The sequence below is a fragment of the Candoia aspera genome, chromosome 15, assembly GCF_035149785.1.
Source record: "Candoia aspera isolate rCanAsp1 chromosome 15, rCanAsp1.hap2, whole genome shotgun sequence".
Lineage (NCBI taxonomy): Eukaryota > Metazoa > Chordata > Lepidosauria > Squamata > Boidae > Candoia > Candoia aspera.
Window position 1 is genome coordinate 14,528,120 of NC_086167.1, and position 16,818 is coordinate 14,544,937.

At 45.7% G+C, this 16,818-nt stretch overlaps 1 protein-coding gene across 2 annotated transcripts; it reads right to left on the bottom strand.

Annotated features, from left to right (window-relative positions):
* Positions 1–259: 259 nt before the first annotated feature.
* On the bottom strand, positions 260–16,367 carry ATP6V0A2 (ATPase H+ transporting V0 subunit a2). Of its 2 annotated transcripts, none has more exons than XM_063315850.1 (20): positions 16,228–16,367; positions 13,917–13,995; positions 13,284–13,381; positions 12,448–12,585; positions 11,868–11,968; positions 11,309–11,435; positions 10,254–10,336; positions 9,864–9,957; positions 9,131–9,343; positions 8,585–8,735; positions 7,652–7,791; positions 7,199–7,353; positions 6,462–6,549; positions 5,104–5,222; positions 4,139–4,349; positions 3,364–3,483; positions 2,606–2,725; positions 2,015–2,132; positions 1,315–1,472; positions 260–675 (listed from the first exon to the last, which is right to left on the bottom strand). In XM_063315850.1, exons 1-20 carry the CDS (start codon positions 16,342–16,344, stop codon positions 592–594), a joined length of 2,514 nt encoding a protein of 837 aa, XP_063171920.1. In that variant the 5' UTR covers positions 16,345–16,367; the 3' UTR covers positions 260–591. The 2 variants fall into 2 exon arrangements, with proteins under 2 accessions (XP_063171920.1, XP_063171919.1); XM_063315849.1 differs by having other exon boundaries at positions 1,301–1,472; positions 16,228–16,366.
* Positions 16,368–16,818: the final 451 nt, after the last annotated feature.

Genomic DNA, 16,818 nt, shown 5'->3' on the forward strand with positions numbered 1-16,818 from the left:
AAGACTTCAACCCATATTTAAGCCCATGGTTTGGATCCTACAAGAGAAAAATCATAGCAGTTTCCTATAAAGACAGAAGGATACGCGGTTTCATTCTCAGCGGCTGCTCCAAAGTTCCAGAAATATTAGTGGAAAGGACCAGAGGAATTAATGGGGCAACCCCACATGTCTCAATGACTGATTAGCCCCCCCCTCAAAAAAAAATGCAAACGGGCTTTCTCCAAAAGAATTACAGAAAGAAATACACTTTAAAGATCTGTTAAAGAAAATAAATAGTTATTAAAAACAGCTACAGCATTTTCAGAAGCAGCAATCAAATATTTTGGGTCAGTTTTAAAATCAACCTAAATGTGCTTATGGAAAGGAGGAAAACGCCCATTCTGCGCCTGCTTACAAGGGGTCCCCCATTTGCAAAGTCCAAGTAAGAGGCAATAGAGACATTATAAAATTATTTGGCTGCATTTTAAGGCAGATCAGTGAGGTTCTTTGCTACAGGGAGCTGAACAAGAATGACATCAACATACATGATTATTTTCAAACAACTCCAGACCGGTTTACTGCCGACAGCAGCCAGACTATGCAATGTATCCATTAAAATGCAAAGAAATGTCTTGAAAGGAGAAGGGGGTGAACTTGTATCCATCGCCTGTATAAAACTTGTTCTGAAATTCTACCCTGTAATAAGAAAAAAAAAATAAGCTGATCATGCTAGATCCTGAGTCTTGAGCTACTTGAACGTCAAATATTACTTTCAAGTTGAACATTTTCAGTGTTGTAAAAAGATGGGTTTTTTTTTTCCTGATAAAGCTCCCATTTCTTAAACATAAGGTAGTCCTCGACTTACGATCATAATTGGAACTAAAACTTCTGTGGCTAAGCAAGCCGATCATTAAGCGAGTCACACTTGATTTTACAACTTTTTTTGCCACGGCCATTAAGCAAATCACCACGGTTAAGTGAATCACATGGTCAGTAAGTGAATCCAGCTTCCCCCACTGACTTTGCTTGTCGGAAGCCGGCTGGGAAGGTCGCAAATGGCGATCACGTGACCCCGGGATACTCCAACCGTCGTAAATACATGCCAGCTGCCAACCACCCGAATTTTGTTCACGTGACTGCGGGGGTGGGGGACGCTGTGACAGTGATAAGTGCAAGGACTGGTTGTAAGTCGCTTTTTTTCAGCGCTGTCATAACTTCTAATGGTCACTAAACAAATGGTTGTAAGTCGAGGACCTCCTGTAAAGGTATTCAAAACTTCTGGCTAGAAAGTCTGCTAGAAGGCTGAAAAGGAGCCACGTACCAATGAAGCCGCACAGCATGTAGAAAAGCTGAGAGACCCTCCATGACCAGGAGAATGAATACTGTCAGAACCATAAATAAGGCTGAAAGTGGGACCAACAGCAAGATTCCATAGGCCGCATCCACGTGAAGGCCCAATTTCATGATCATCGCCCAGAGCACTTCTGATAACTCTAGAGAGACAGAGACATATCCATGTAGAGCAAAGCCCCCCCCCCCGCTTTACTGAATGTGCATGATGCAGTAAAAGACTTAACCCTCGGCACGAGCAACTGAAAATGCAATCGCTCAGTCAGGCCGAGTTCAGATGCAACAAGAAACGATAACCGGCTGCAAAGGACATTGGATGTTTCTCTTTTCCATTCTTCTTCTTCCTCTATCCCCAACTTAAAACAAAATACAGTTCCCCGTGGCATCAAAACTCAGGGGGTTGTAATTTAAGCCACAGAACAAACTAAGTATGGTTTCAGGTTCTGGCTTATTCCCAAGCCATCATTCAACTAATATGCAAGTCTACAGAACCGGGGATCTATCTCCTGTCGTGGTGTGAAAGGATGTCGGGAAGTGTCTTCACGAGGGGGAAGCCTCGTCCCAGCAAATGCTGATTGTTTCCGGAGTAAAACGTGTTCTACTGTGTGTGTGTGTGTGTGTGTCACATTTCAAAGGCCCAGGTGGCAGTAACAGAGAATCCGTTCAAATCACACAAGACACTTACGAGCGTGGGCCAGGCTCAGTGCCCAGAGCCTCAGGTATGACGCTGTGTTGGAGATGCATCCCAGACAATACTCAATGGTGTGGATGGCCTGATCCATGAACACATCTGCAAAGTGAAACTAAGAGAGATGGTGTGTAAGTGGGATTGCAGCCCATGAGCAAACTAAAACCTAAGACCCTCAATATCAGGCTTGTGACTTCTGGTGGAAGATTAATCGCTTGGCAAGCGAGCAGCCGCACAAATCGAATCTATAACGTTTTTGCTCCGCCCCGTAGTTAGTTAGTTTATTTATTTAATCACATTTGTACAGACCAGAGTTTCTACCTTGGCTACTTTTAAGGTGTGTGGACTTCAACTCCCAGAATTCCTCAGCCAACCTTGCTAGCCAGGGAATTCTGGGAGTTGAAGTCCACACACCTTAAAGAGGGGTAAGGTTGAGAAGCACTGATACAGATGCTCATCTCACGTAGTGACTCTGGGCCAGCGTACATAATAAATCAAATCAAAATACGTAAAAACCACTAAAACAACCAATTTAAATTAAAAGATAAAAGCAAGATAAAATAATACTGAAAAGACCCCCATGCTCACCTCTTCCTTCTCTTCATCTTTATGCCTGTTATCCAAAGGGCTGGCTCCCTCTTCAACCTCACAAGTTCTCAAGAGAGCAATCTCTTCTTCGCTCTCTTTCCGGACCAAGCGATAGCCTTTCTGGAGGTGGGAAACAGTTGTATAGTTTTAGGGGTCCCTCCCAAGTTCATTAATGAGCAGGTTTCCCAGACATCTTTCAGCAAGCAACCCCTGAACTTGTACTTGCTTCCTGTACTTGCTCAATTTCACATAAGCATGTTGTTAAAAAAAAGCAGAAAATGTAGGAACTCTGCCACAATATATGTAGTCTTTACTGAGAAATGAGATTAAAAGAAGATGAATTGCAAAAAAATTAAAATGGCAGATTAAAATGCGGAGAAACAGATTCCATTCTGAAACATGTAAATCAGCGCAGAAAGGTTTTATTTTAATCCGTCCAATCCTGTCTGATTCTCAGAGACTGCCTGGATGAGTCCCTGCCAAGTTTTCTTGGCAAAGCTTTTCAGAAGAGGTTTGCCATTGCCTCCTTCCTGGGGCTAAGAGAGGGTGACTGGCCCAGGGTCACCCAGCTGGCTTCGTGCCTAAGGCAGGACTAGAACTCACAGTCTCCTGGTTTCTAACCTGATGCCTTAACCATGACACCAAACTGGCTCGCCGCTTGCTCTCTACCCTGATTCAGAGAGGCGCGCTGCAGGACGCCTAGAGACATCGTCAAGGAACGATACAAATTAATTTCCAGAGCATTTCCTGATACTCACTCTGTAGGAAGTGAAGCTCTGGCTGCCATTGTTCACCCAGTACAAATAAAGTGGCTTTCCCAACAGCATCACAGGAACGGAAAGCACAGCCACAGCTAACAGAAATTTTTGAATGATCATCTGTTTTAAAAGAGAGGATGCAAAATTACACAGCTGGTTCCCAAGGTGGTTAACTTTCGGTTAGAAACGAAACAAGGAAAAAAAACACAGGGGTCCTGCGAACGTTCTTCATAGAATAAGGGTGCTACAGTACTGGGCTAAATACCATCCTGGCTAGTACTTTTAACCCATGGTGTATATTTTAGCAGTTCTGACAAGGCTGCAATGTTTTCAGTAGTAACTTAACAAAAGCACTCAATCCTTTCTCTCATACGATGTTACGCTTGTGTGAGAAAGCAGTCAACCAAACCCTCCTGTACAATCAATTTTCTGCTGAGCCCTATCGAATTTCTAAGATGTTAAGGCCAGCCAAAGCGACCCTGAAAATTTGCATTTTTAAACAGAGTCCATTATGCCTAACCTTTTAGCGATTCCCTAAGATTTAGGTGACTCCTAATAATACCAACACTATGATTACTTATGAAACGTGCACAGGATTCAGACTAACAGACTTCCCCGGGTCTCCAACATTTAATAGTTATTGGACTCATATTGTGAACTGTTTTAACCCCTCACTATTACTCCATTTTAAGGTCTATTTATTTCAACAGAAGATGTGAAAACAGAGAGAATTCAGACTTGGTTTGTGGACTTTTCAGTTATAAGGATTACTCACCTGTCCTGAGAAAAGAACGTCCCTCCCTTTACCGTGGAACAAAAACATGTTAATAAACTGAAGCAGGATACTGGGAGCGGAACTGGAGTTTTCAGCACTGAAAGCCAGCCATTTAAAGATGATCATAAACACCAGATATCCAAAGATGGATAGAATGAACAGAAGTTGAGGAATGAACACTAAATAAATATTGTACGTCTTCCTGAAATGCCTGAAAAGGAAGGAAGGAAGCAAGCAAGTGTGGCTTTATTTCAGTAATCAGTTTGCAAAGAATGTTCACAGAAAAATAAATTTTGCCTGTGTATTCTAACAATGCTGAGGTTGTCATCTCTCAGATGCATTGTTCTAGGACTCCCAGTCGTCCCAGCGTGGCCAGTGGCTGTGCCAACTGGAGCTAATGGCTTGGGACCAGGTTATTTGCAGGATTGCCTTTCCCAGTTTCATCTACCCAGCCCCCCAGAGCGAGGCGGCAGGATATGTTGTGGGTCCCATCGATTAGAGAGGTACACCTGGCGGGACCAAGAAAAAGGGCCTTCTCTGTGGTGGCTCCCTCCCTATGTAATCGTATTCCCCCGGAGATAAGATTGTCCCTCACTTTGATGATGATTTTCCAGAAGGCCCTGAAGACGTGGTTCTGCCAGCAGGCCTGGGGATCCCAGGCCAATACAGAGCCAACCAAATGGCTAGTTTAGAGGACGTCTGTTTCCGCCTCCAGGAGTTTTACTGGTTTTTAATCTTGTAAACCGCCCAGAGTCACTATGTCTGAGTTGGGCAGCCAAATAAATTTGTTAAAGAACAAGTAAGTAAACAATGGAAACGACAGCGCAACAGTTTTGAACGGCGCTGAGAGCCTTGACGGGGGGGCACTTAACCCGGAAGAAAGAGGGGACGAGGCATCTCAAAGTAACGGCGAAGGGATTCAAAGCGCGTGCTCCGGCATTACTGCTCCTACCATCCATACTCACACGTGGTTAAACCCCCCTAAGACAATTCCAAACACCATGTGGACGACTCCGATAATTACAGACATTTTCATTTTGTAGGAATTGAGGAAAGTGAGGCGATTGCTCGCCAGGTTCCAAATCTGGAGGGAGAGAGAAGGGAGGACAGATGGCCTTCAGAAAAAATTCAGCACGGAAGGCAAAGAACAAAACTTCCAATTTACAGGCCAGAGTTCAAAAAATTCACGTCGGGTTGTGAAAGGCAGGTGAGACATTCTCTGCATGTCTCCCACAAATCTTTTAGGTCTGTCTCGTGTACTGAAACATGCAGACGTTGAGGACAACTCTCTAACGTGGGAGGAGGACAAGCTGGAGAGCTTGTAAGATGGGTCTATGCTGAAAACTCCCCTACAGAAAGACTTCACAAAGCAGAGGGCTGTATTACCGGTAGTCCTCACTTAATAACCACAAGGGCCAGAAAATTGGTTGTTAAATGATGTGGCCACTAAGTGAGTCACCACATGACCAGACCCAATTTATGACAGTCATTAAGCGAATCACTGCAGTCATTAAGCGAATCCGGCCTCCCCAAAGGAAGCTGATTTTTTTTGCCAGAAATCAGCAAAAAAAAGGGTCGCAAATTGCAATCATGTGACCACAGGACACTGCAACTGGTTGTAAATGCAAGCCAGCTGCCAAGTGCCCAAATTGGAATCACGTGGCCACAGTGGTGGCATGACACTTTACAATGGTCCTAAGTGCAAATATAGGCTGTAAAGCACTTTTCCTGAGGCGCTGTAACTTTGGGCTGTTGTTAAACAGTCATTAAGCGAGGACTACCTGTATAAGCAAAGTGATCCTGCTTCTGAAATGGGACCAGGCCCAGGAGCCCTATAAGTGGGGAACACTTTGCTGACGTACCACCTGATGTTTTATTATCTCTTGTGGGCAAAGCGAAGAGAAAAACGGGTTAATAGTGAGTCAAACCATTATTCTAAGCCAGTGTTTCTCAACCTTGGGAACTTTAAGATGGGTGGACTTCAACCCCCAGAATTCTCCGGCCATGTTGGAAGTTGAAGTCCACCCAGCTTAAAGTTCCCAAGGTTGAGAAACACTGTTCTCAGCAGCTGCATGTTGGTGGCAGGCAGTAACTCCCCCAGGTTCAAAGCTGGTAAACTTTCCCAAGTTGGCTTGGAGATGCCAGGAGACGCCCTGCAGCCCCTTCTGCATGCAACAGCCCCAAAGAAAATGAAGTGCAGCCCGACCGACGGTTTAGCCTTGCAACTGAAAGATCTACAGGCAGAGAGACGCGATTCTCTGGAGCTCCATCAAAGCCTCGTTGAGTTGCCCAAGTCTCCTTTACAGACAGCAGCTGCTCTCACCGGATCTATGCCGAAAGGGTAAGGACCGCTGAAAACGCCAGTCACGTTTGGATCCAGAGTCACATACGGATTCGTCAAGGCCGCCTTGCTAGAACAATTTCAAAAAAAGGAAAAAAACACGCACAAGAAAATTAGAGGTTGAGGACAGGCATTTTTATCGCCTGAAAAGGTTGTCTGCGCTTAGGCGCCTTACACAAAGGATTTAAAACCACTTTAGAAGATTACAGGTGGTCCAACTTCTGGAGGAAAGATGGTGGACTGAAGACCATGGAGCCAACGGTGGTGGTGAAGAACTAAGAGTCGGCGAGTAGACGGGCTCTTTGAACCTCTCTGGATAAAGGAGAAGTCTGGAGACCGCCCACAAGTGCTCTAGACAGTTGCTCCTCGTGAGGAGACCGAAAGACAGCAGTCTCCGGTGGGTTTTGAGCACTGGGAGATGAGGGAATAGCCATCTTGCTCAAATGGCGGTAAAAAGTTACTAAAATTGCTTATACTTGCTGTGATGAAGGTTGGGAATCTCTTCTTTATTCTTTATCCTTTCTTTTTCTCTACTAAATTATTTTTCTTTCTTATTTTTCTGTTTTTTTCCCCCTTTGTACTTTTCAATCCTATTTTTCTTTCTCTCTTTGAAGTTTGTATTAGTTTTTCGTTACTGCCATTATAATCTTTAATAAAATTACTTGGGGGGGAAAAAGATCACAGGTGAAAATGACACAAGTTGCACAGGCACGACTTACCTCCAATCCACACTGGGCATTTGTGAAACATGCCATCCAGAGCTGAATATTACCAAAGATTTGGAAAAACAGTCATTGTAGATCAGGCCGGCGTAGATGGAGAACAGTCCCATCAGCAGGATGATGTATCGCCCTTCAAAAAACATCTTCATGATCTGCAAACATAAGAAGAGGGGGCTTCACCACCGCCGGGGGGCCTTGAAGGCAGGGTTCCTCCTTACAGATACGACAGTAAAAAACAAGGATTTCTTTTCAAGTAGCTAATCCATCTGAAGAGCATCAGCCAGGTAAGGGTCCAGGGCCTGCTGGGTTGTGTGGAAAGGGGCCCGGCACAAAGAGGAGACAGCCCATCCTTTACCCGTAGGAGGAATGCTCCAGGCATGGAAACAGAAGAGCTGCATGGAGCCTATTCCCAGAAAAAAATCAAGACAGAAATACTGAAGTCTTCCATACCTCATCCTGTGATCTCAGCAGTTTGGGGTGTTTTTCAAACAAAACCATGAAGAAAGCGAACAGGAACATCAGGAAGCCGTGTCCACAGTCTCCAAACATCACCGCAAACAAGAAGGGGAAGGTGATGATGGTGAACAGGGCTGTGAAGTTACAGGAACCAAATGACTGCTTTAGGAACACCAGACCCAGTCAAGCTGGCAAGGCCACAGGCAGGTGAGCACAGGCCAAAATGAATGTTTCCCACGTGTTTCCGGCTACGCTTCTGGTTAACTCTCCGAACAGCCTAGAAACGTAATCTTCGCCGGACGGGATCTTGGCCATCCCCACTTTTCCAAAAGCGGCAAGTTCCCCACCCGTATCTCACGCTCAGCAGCAATTAAACTCAAGCTTGAAGATGAAGTTGATGGCCTTCAACCAACAAACACGGCCAGGAAAAGGAAAGGCCCAACCAAGCCACTTCTCTGCTCCTGCAAATTCCTTCTCAAAACCCACATTTATTAGGAAACCCTTCATCTATGTTTTAGGAATTCTTCTCATCTACCTCTGCCTTGATCCCCCCCCCTTTCCTCATTAACTTTTAAGATTAAAGCACTGATGAAGAGCTATTCCACGTTTCCTATAATATTCTGTAGGCAGTCAATGCTAAACAAATAGCAGGTTTTTTTCCTCCTCCTTCAGAGGGGTCTTTTAAGCAGCTTTGTAAGGACAGCGCAATCCAGGTAAATCGTCCTTCTCAATAGCCCAGTTCGTAAACAACGCTGAGTCCCGTGGTTGGCTTTCAGCTTAACCCAGCTTACAAATCCGGTCGCTGAAGCTTAGCTTGATGAACAAACCAGGCTGTTAGGTATAGTTTGTTGATCAAACCCACTTTCAAGATCCTGGTTTGGAATTACGTGTTTACACACCCAGTAACTATTCTCAAGAGTGACTCACCTGGATTGACTTCCCTGTATCTGCCAATCCCGTACGCGTCAACTATGTTCTGGAATCCAGAGGTGAATTTGTTGGTGCGGATCAACGTTGGAGGCGTTTCTTTTGTCGGTATGGTGTTCATGAACGAGGGGACTGAGGCCCCGCTCTCCCTCTGGTTAAAGAAGTAAACCAACCCATGTTGCTATAGGCACTGCACGTAGCCCGCTTTCTTGCTCTTCTCCAAGCATTAACCACGTAGAGATTCATCCATTCATTCAATTTATATAGCCGCCCCTCTCAGACCAATGAAGCAGGGGCCAGAACGGTGAATCTCCTTATTACAGGTTGCGCAGAGCGGCATCCAGGCCTAACCAGGAGCAAGACGCTTTTTTCAAAAAACACAGACAGTGAGGCCGTGCCGGATGTCCTCCTAAGTCTGTGCTTTGTAAACCACTCTCCCCAACACCGCACTGTGTGAACCAGGCGTCCGTGTTAAGCAAGCCACGGTTCAACCGAACCACGGCTCTGTGCGCTGGGCGAGCCGGCCAGGCGAAGGGGTTCACTTACGGATCCTTCCTCAAGTGCGCGGCGCATGTTGGGCAGGTCCAGCAGGGGGCACCAGACCTCGGCAATGAGGCACTTGTTGGTGACGTCAAAGCTGCAGAGATTCAGCACGTGGTAAATTGCTTTCATCTTCTTCACTTGGACGTCCCAGGTGCAGATGGATTCAGAAGCTTTGCACAGGACTTGCCGCAAATAATCTTCGGTTTTGTGCAACACCTTTGGGGATTTTTTTAAAAAAAGCATAAAGATGCGGGGCAAGCAATCCAAGGCGACTGTCTCAAAAAGGGGGCATTTGGAGACCAATTTCTACAAATAATTTCTCCTCTATTAGCTACGTTCCGGGGATCTGCTTAGCTCGATCCCCGGAATGTAGCTAATAGCCCAAACATTTCCATCTGCCGCCGAGTGGCCCGAAGAAAAACGTTCTCCCGTTGCCGGAACCAAAGACCTCGTATTTAACGCCACATGGGCAAAAGTAAGAGCCCTTAACTCCACGCTACGCCTGAGTATCTCCAGGGCATTAAGGAATCCCAAGGAGAGAACCAGCCGTCTTCCAGAATGCAAACGTGTATCTCACAGGCCATATCAGGCAGATGTAAATACATGCTTATTCAGCACCGCCTGATTTCCCCATGCATTCAAAACGGCACGCCGCACGTCCACGTTCCTCCGTGAAACAACGTGCCCCTTCCACTGGACACACGAGGCCAGAGCGCAACAGGAGCTTTCTACTCACGATGTGAAGATCCTTGATGCGAATGTGGAGCCCGTCCATCACAGCTCGCCGTTCCTCTGGAGTGCTGGGATAGGGGTAGACGTGGCAATGGTAGCTGCGATACAGAGAGCATCTTTCAATGGCCAACCACAGGCATTCCTGCAGAGGTAAGACCCCGCCCCTTTGGACCGCAGCTCCCATTTTCACTGTATCGCCCAAAATGTTTGTGAGCTGTGTTTAGGGTAAGCGCTTCCCCTTCAGAACCCCACCGATTCCTCAAAGGATTTTTGGATGTGCAGGTTGAACAACCTCCTCCCCGCCCACCCCCCATCTTCATTTTTCAGAGCATGATCTTAAAAAACACATGAAACAGGAGAAAAGGCATGATATAGAAATGGTATTCATCCTTACCAGTCACATATCTTCTTAACTTTCTGGCCTATTTGTTCACCCCAATAGGATATTAAGAACACAAACCACTTGGTAAGTTCTCCCTGGAAAACGAACAGGAACGGTTCACATTAGCTTTGCTTTACAGGTGAACTAAATGGACAAGCTGCCATGCTCAACCCAGGCACACATTTCTTGGAAATGAATATTGAACTTTGCAGTATAAAGCAGGAACGGGCTTCAGCACATAAAAGAGATACCCATCACATATTGCTCTAAGACAGCCTTAAACGCAGACTTAACTTTTCTAACAAACATACAGCTTCCTGTTGAGTAAAATCTTGCGGCCTTAAAGGCAGGACAAGGACCACTAGCATGACGCAGTAGCAGCGCTTCAGGTGGCTTATTGTGAGATCAACAAGCCACCAGATGCTACAGGTGCACATGATCTCCTCTGGGCCAGCCCCAAGAAGCTGAGAAAATTCTCCTGCTGTTCCTGATTCAATGAAGCTTCTTTCTTTTCTAATCCAAAGCTGGCAAATACTCTTAAAACGTGCTGATGGATTAAGAAACTGGTCTGCTTCAAATAATCCCCAGGCAAAGTTAACCACAATCAAAATCAGATCTTTATTTCGGTCAGAGACCAGCACTCCAGTTGACCACAGTTGGCCAGCGCTTCCTGAAACGATAAGGGGTGGTTATCAGGAAGATTTTGAGAGAGGAACGGAATGGAAGCTAACACTTCCAGACTCTCTGCAAGTGAATTAACAGTAGAAACTTGACCCTGGATTGTGAAGTAATCTGAAAAGAGGAAATGCAGATTTAAACTAATCCATTTCTTCTTTGAAACCATGTTTGAGGTATTCCAACATAAAAGTTTAACTGTAAGAAGGACAGCTCATAGTTAGCTGATTTCAACGGCACTAACAGCCACAACTAACTTTTCACACTGATTCACTGGGATCTAAATCTGACCAAGTTGGATCCAGCCCTACGTATGCTGGCTAGATTCAGAGGGGGCTGATCCACCACTCTTCAGAATAATTTCATCTTATTTCTCCAGCTACGTTACTCACTGAATCAGGATCTTCCAAGCACTCTTCCAGTTCCGAGTAAGAAACAATTGTATTTCCTTTGCACACTCGCCACAGCATTCTTTCAAAGGCTTCGATTTTTGCTCGGTGAACTAAGCCAGATACAAACCTACATTAAAAGAAAAACGCACCATAAAAATAATCTCACCAGTACAGGGAACCATGAGAAACCAGGCATTCAGATTACTTACAGAGTCACAGACATGCTTCAATGCTACACTACTGGGCCCATTAAAATAACCTGAACTGATATGCAATTAATTAATTGCTCTTAGTAGTTGCTACTATCTGTTAAAAATAAGGCATGGAGGTAACGTAATGGTTAGGGCAGCTAACGTGCCGCAAAGCTCTATATACATTGGTGCTTTTTGACTCTTTCAAAATCAGATTTCACTCACTTGCTCTCTGCTGAACCAAGCGTGGTGAGCCCTTCTTTTCTAAATGTCAGACGCTCCCTGACTGCCACATCCAGCATTTTGATTAATAAAACAAGGCTAACGGTGCCTGGCATTGCTACGCACCACCCAGCTGGGTTACTTACCCAAGTTTGGCCCCGAGCCTGTGCATGCAATTGTACTCCACCAAAGGATCATTTTCAAAAGATGGGAATTCTTCATAATTAGTCTGTATGCAGGACTCAAGCTAAAATAAAGACCCCAGAAAATTACCTCAAACAAAAAGGAAGTGAAACAACGAAGAGAGACTGGAAAGAAGATATATCAAACGGTGGGAGGCCCTGAGTGGCCCTGGTGCCAGACGAAGGCAGACCACAGATCATCTAACTCAAAATCTTTGGCCAGAATCCCGCTGCTCTTAAAAGCAGCAGATGGTCCACAGGCTGTGGCCGGCAGCTTCTGACCAGAGGTCTCCCAGGAACACCATCCCACTTGAGATACTGTACATCTGGCCCCAGCCTGACCATGTTCAAAAGAGCCCTAAAAACCTGGTTCTTTCCCCAGGCCTTGAGTTAGACTGGGTGTCAGGTCTTTGTGCCTGATTGTCTTCAATGATGGCTTTTCTTTGGGGGGGGGGTTGGGTTATTTTTAATTGTACTGCAGGCTTGCTTTTAACTGTACACTGTCCAGTGGCTTATACGTTTCTAAAATAAATAAAGCAAGTACCTCAGTAGCTCTTTGGACAAAGGACTGTGTGACTTGCAGCATGTGGGTATATTCTATCAGCTCCAAAAGGTTTTTTCTCAGCTTCTCCTTGTTTCTGGTCACTTCTCTCAACTCCATCTCCAGCTTCTGCAGCTGCTCCTACGACCAAGAAAAGCGGAACGTTCTCGCGGTTGTGATTTCTGGCAGCAGCGTCGTTTTGCCAAGCTGAAGCCAAGGCGACTGCCAGGAGTTTGACAACAGACACCAAACGTGGCTCAAGATTGCTCTGGTGGCTCAGGCAGCAGCAAGACCTCCTACCCGGCGTCGTTCTCAGCCACGACCACCCAGGGAAAGGAACAATACTCCTCATGCAGAAAGTGCTTTCTGAGAGGTTCAGAAAGCGCCAAAGCTGGCTGACAGGCCACTGCACAAAACCGAAGAGCAGATTACATAATTATTTGGTAATGGCAGCCGAGACTCCGCACTCAGGACCAAGACTGAAGCTCTGTCTTTTTTATCCACTGGCTCTCTGCTCAGATATGCGATCCCAACACTGCTACGGAGTTCTTAAGACAGGCCCAAGCAAGTCTCCGTGTTAGAGTAATAGCAAAAATAGCTATAGATCTGACCTTCCTGAAGAAAAGGATGGAAATCCAGAGCTGTAAAAATCTTACAGTTGGCCTAAAGAAGTGTTTCTCTACCTTGGCAACTTTAAGACGGGTGGCTGGGGAATTCTGGGAGTTGAAGTCCACCCGTCTTAAAGTTGCCAAGGTAGAGAAACACTGACCTAAAGAAAGCAAGAAAATAGATCTCCTGCCATCTTGGAACATCAGATCATCTCCATGTCTACAAGTTACCTGGATTTCCAACATCTGCTTAAGTGGAGGGGCAGAAGGGGTGACGTTTCCTTCCGGAAGAGGGATGTCTGCCTTTTTTATTTCTTGTACTAGGTACCCTGGAAGGACGAAAAACATTTTCAGTGCTCTAAAGCAACTGGCTTTCCAAGAACTTGCTCTGGGGTCTGGTGCACGTTCCCTCTGGGAGTCTTGTGCATCACAAAGGATACCGAGCATACTGCGGGCACTCTAAAATCAAGCCTTATCAGTGTTCTCTAGTGCATCATGGGAACTGGGGAAGCCCCGAATTTAGATACCGCCTCCCTGCATCTTAAATGGAACCCAAAAACGAAGTGGCAACTGGTGCATGGTGTCAAAGAGGTGCTGCGTTCCTAAAAACCTCCTGACCACCACAGTTTTAGTCATCTGAAATATAAGAGAAAAATCCCATGCCAGAACACTGTAGTAAATCAATTGGATGGTAATATTCTTTCAAGTTCAGTTTTAAATTGGTAAGAGTATATTCCTTTTCCTGTTAGAAATAACAAATCTACGATGGGCAAAAATTTTACCTGGGAGGACCAGGGCTGCCTCCCACTCATACCTAATGGATGGTTTTATAGAAGCAAGTCATTTAGCATTCCCCAAACTTACCCAATATTCTTTCCATTTCTTCACATTTCTTTACTTCACCCACATATTTCCGCTGGAACAAACTTGTACTTGGATTGAGCTGGAAAGACAAATAGTTTTTATTGTCCCTGATAGAAACTTCCATTTAAAAGGCCCTTTGCCTAAGATTTTACAAGTTCAATTTCAGAGAAAAAGGCTGATTCACGCAATACACTAAGCCGTGGTTTATTTTAACTATTAGGACCATTAAGCCATTGGCATCTGGTTCACACAGAATGGGAAGGAAAGACTCATGCCATTAAAAAGTTATATATTGTCATTAAGAACTACTTACAACTTCTGTGAGAAAAATCTGACGAAGCAAACTAACATCGTTATAAATATATTAGCTTTTAAGATTCTATTATTTTTCCTCCAATTACTATGGCTTGTGTTTGGAATTAGTTAATAACTAGCTTTCCTCAACCACAGAATCATTATTTTTAATTCTGTTAATTCAAGTTATTTAAACAGACTAACTGAAATTCATTCAAAGAGCTCACCTGCCTGAAAAGATCAAGAGATAAGGGTGTTCCAATGGAACAGACGGTTTTACACATCTTCTGTGAAATTCCAGGAATATAAAACAACAGACTGAACAGCAATTCAATATCAGTGGGCACATTCTTTCACCAGGAGCTGTTTATTCCTTACTCTGCTCAGAAATCTAAACAGAAGTTGGCTTCTGAAGCAAAGCCAACAATGAACGATGAAGTACAAAGATGAGACAGGAAGTCTACAATGTCTGGCTGTTAAGCTACTTCTATAAACAAGGTGCCCTTCTAGATCCTAATTGTAATCATGCCAGAACAAAGGAGAGCAGCATTAAATGGAAAAGTCCAAAGAGAAATCTTGTTTCCTTCAATTACTACATTATGCAACAAGCAATCTTGCTAAAAAAAAAAAAAAAAAACATGAGAGAAAACTAGAAAGTGTGTTAGAATAACACCATACATTTCTGAGGCTTGGTACATTATAGCTCCATGGAACCCACTAGATGATATTCTGGATCTTGATAAGCAGTGTTGAATCCTAATCCTGCATCAAAATTCAATCCTTCTTATTTAAACTGGGATTTACTTCCCCAGACACATCTGAGAATTACAGTCAAAAGGAAAAAAATGACATTATGTTAATAATTTGCATTGACACGTGTGTTTCGTGTGATCTAACAATTTACCTTTAGCAAGAAAGGAGAGAGAGGATTGGTACTATAGGACCAGTCTCAGTTCCAAATGTACAGTTGAGAATGGAACTATTCCCTAGGGATATGGCATGCTCCCCTTCCAGATATTGTATATTCAAGCAGAGGCTGTATATAGCCACCTCCCACAGTTGTTTAACTCGGATTCCTGAACTGATCAGGGAGTTGGAGTCAATAATCTGGTTGGAGTCCAACCAGAATTACTTCTACAGCCACCTGTGTGAAAAAGCTTTTAAAAGAAATGGAAAGAGGAAATTCTCAAAGAGATTCCAGTTCTGTGTTTCCTCCAGGCCATCTGCCTGTGCATTGCACGCAGTGAATTAAACTGCATCAATGCATCTGTAAAAATAGGAAAGATCTCCCCTCCGGGCACTGTGGCCTTAATCCAGATGGAAGAACTACAGTCAATAACTTCCTATCCCAAATACCTTTGGCTGCAATGTATTTACTAGAGTTTTAGCAAGAGGGTTGCTGTTTTTCTATACACATTTATGCGCAAGATCCTCCTTTACTACCTGCTTCCAGCGCTTCTTTGAAGGAGCAAAATCTATAATTGATCACAAACAAATACAGGGGAAAGACACTGATAATTAATTATACACGTAGCTCAAACAACATTATCCAGATGCGCAGAGCAAGTAGCGCTTAAACTGTGCCTCTGATGCATTGAGATCAGTTGAGTCTGGCGCCTCAATTCCACCATTCAGAGTCGGTTCTATCCCATTTACACCCTGCCTCCGCACCCGGAAAAACACCGCAGGGAGAGCCGGCCCTGGGGCTCGCCCACGCAGCTCCTGTCCGTCCGACGGTGAGGGCCGGCCAGTCGGCCAACCCTTTTTTACGTTCATTATTTGACTTCGTTGCGATCCAGGACCAAAATCCCTGAGCGCGGCAGTTTTCTTGGTTTTGCTGAATACTCCGCTCGTTTTATTTCGCGGCGGCCAAGGACCAGAGCGCCCGGGGGGCGCCCGAGAGGAGATGGGGGGGCTTCAAGGGACCCCCCCCCGCCCCATAGGACCCTCTGCCCGGCACAAGCGCCGCGGGGCTGCTTTGGCCTCCCCAGCCGGCCCGCCCCGGGCGGCCACTCACGTCTCGGAAGTGGGCCAGCCCGCGCTCGCCCAGGGCGCTGAGGCACTCGTAGGCCGAGCCCGCCTGCAGGAAGAGCTGCGCCAGACACATCGCCTCGCCGCGGAAGAAGGAGCCCATGGCGGCGCGTCACCGCGGCCCCCGGCGCCGCCGCCTCGCCGCCGCCGCTCTCCCACGCCGGTCCCGAGGGCGGGCGAGCCGTCCGGAGGCCATGGAGAGCAGGACGCCGTCGCTGCCTCGGCGGAGCCTGCGAGAGGGAGGGCAGGAGCGGCCTCCGGCTTTCAAGGCGGAAGGTCCTGGGAGCAGGAGAGAGGCCCGTCTGTCTCTCGGCGCCTCTATGGTAACGACGCCCCTCTGAGAGACGACGAGTTCACCCCAGACCGGAAGTGTTGCTACAGAGCGGCCGCTCCCAGGGCGATTTTTGAGCAGCCGGGGGAAGGCGGCAGATCTAACAGGCCGAGCCGAGGGATGAAGCTGTCCACATAAGATAATGTTCAGTGTTGGCGCCAGGTGATTGGCTTAATCGAATCTAAGCTGTGTGAAGGATGTATAAAAACTGAACACCTTTGCCCCTGGGTGTGGCTTCCTCCGAGC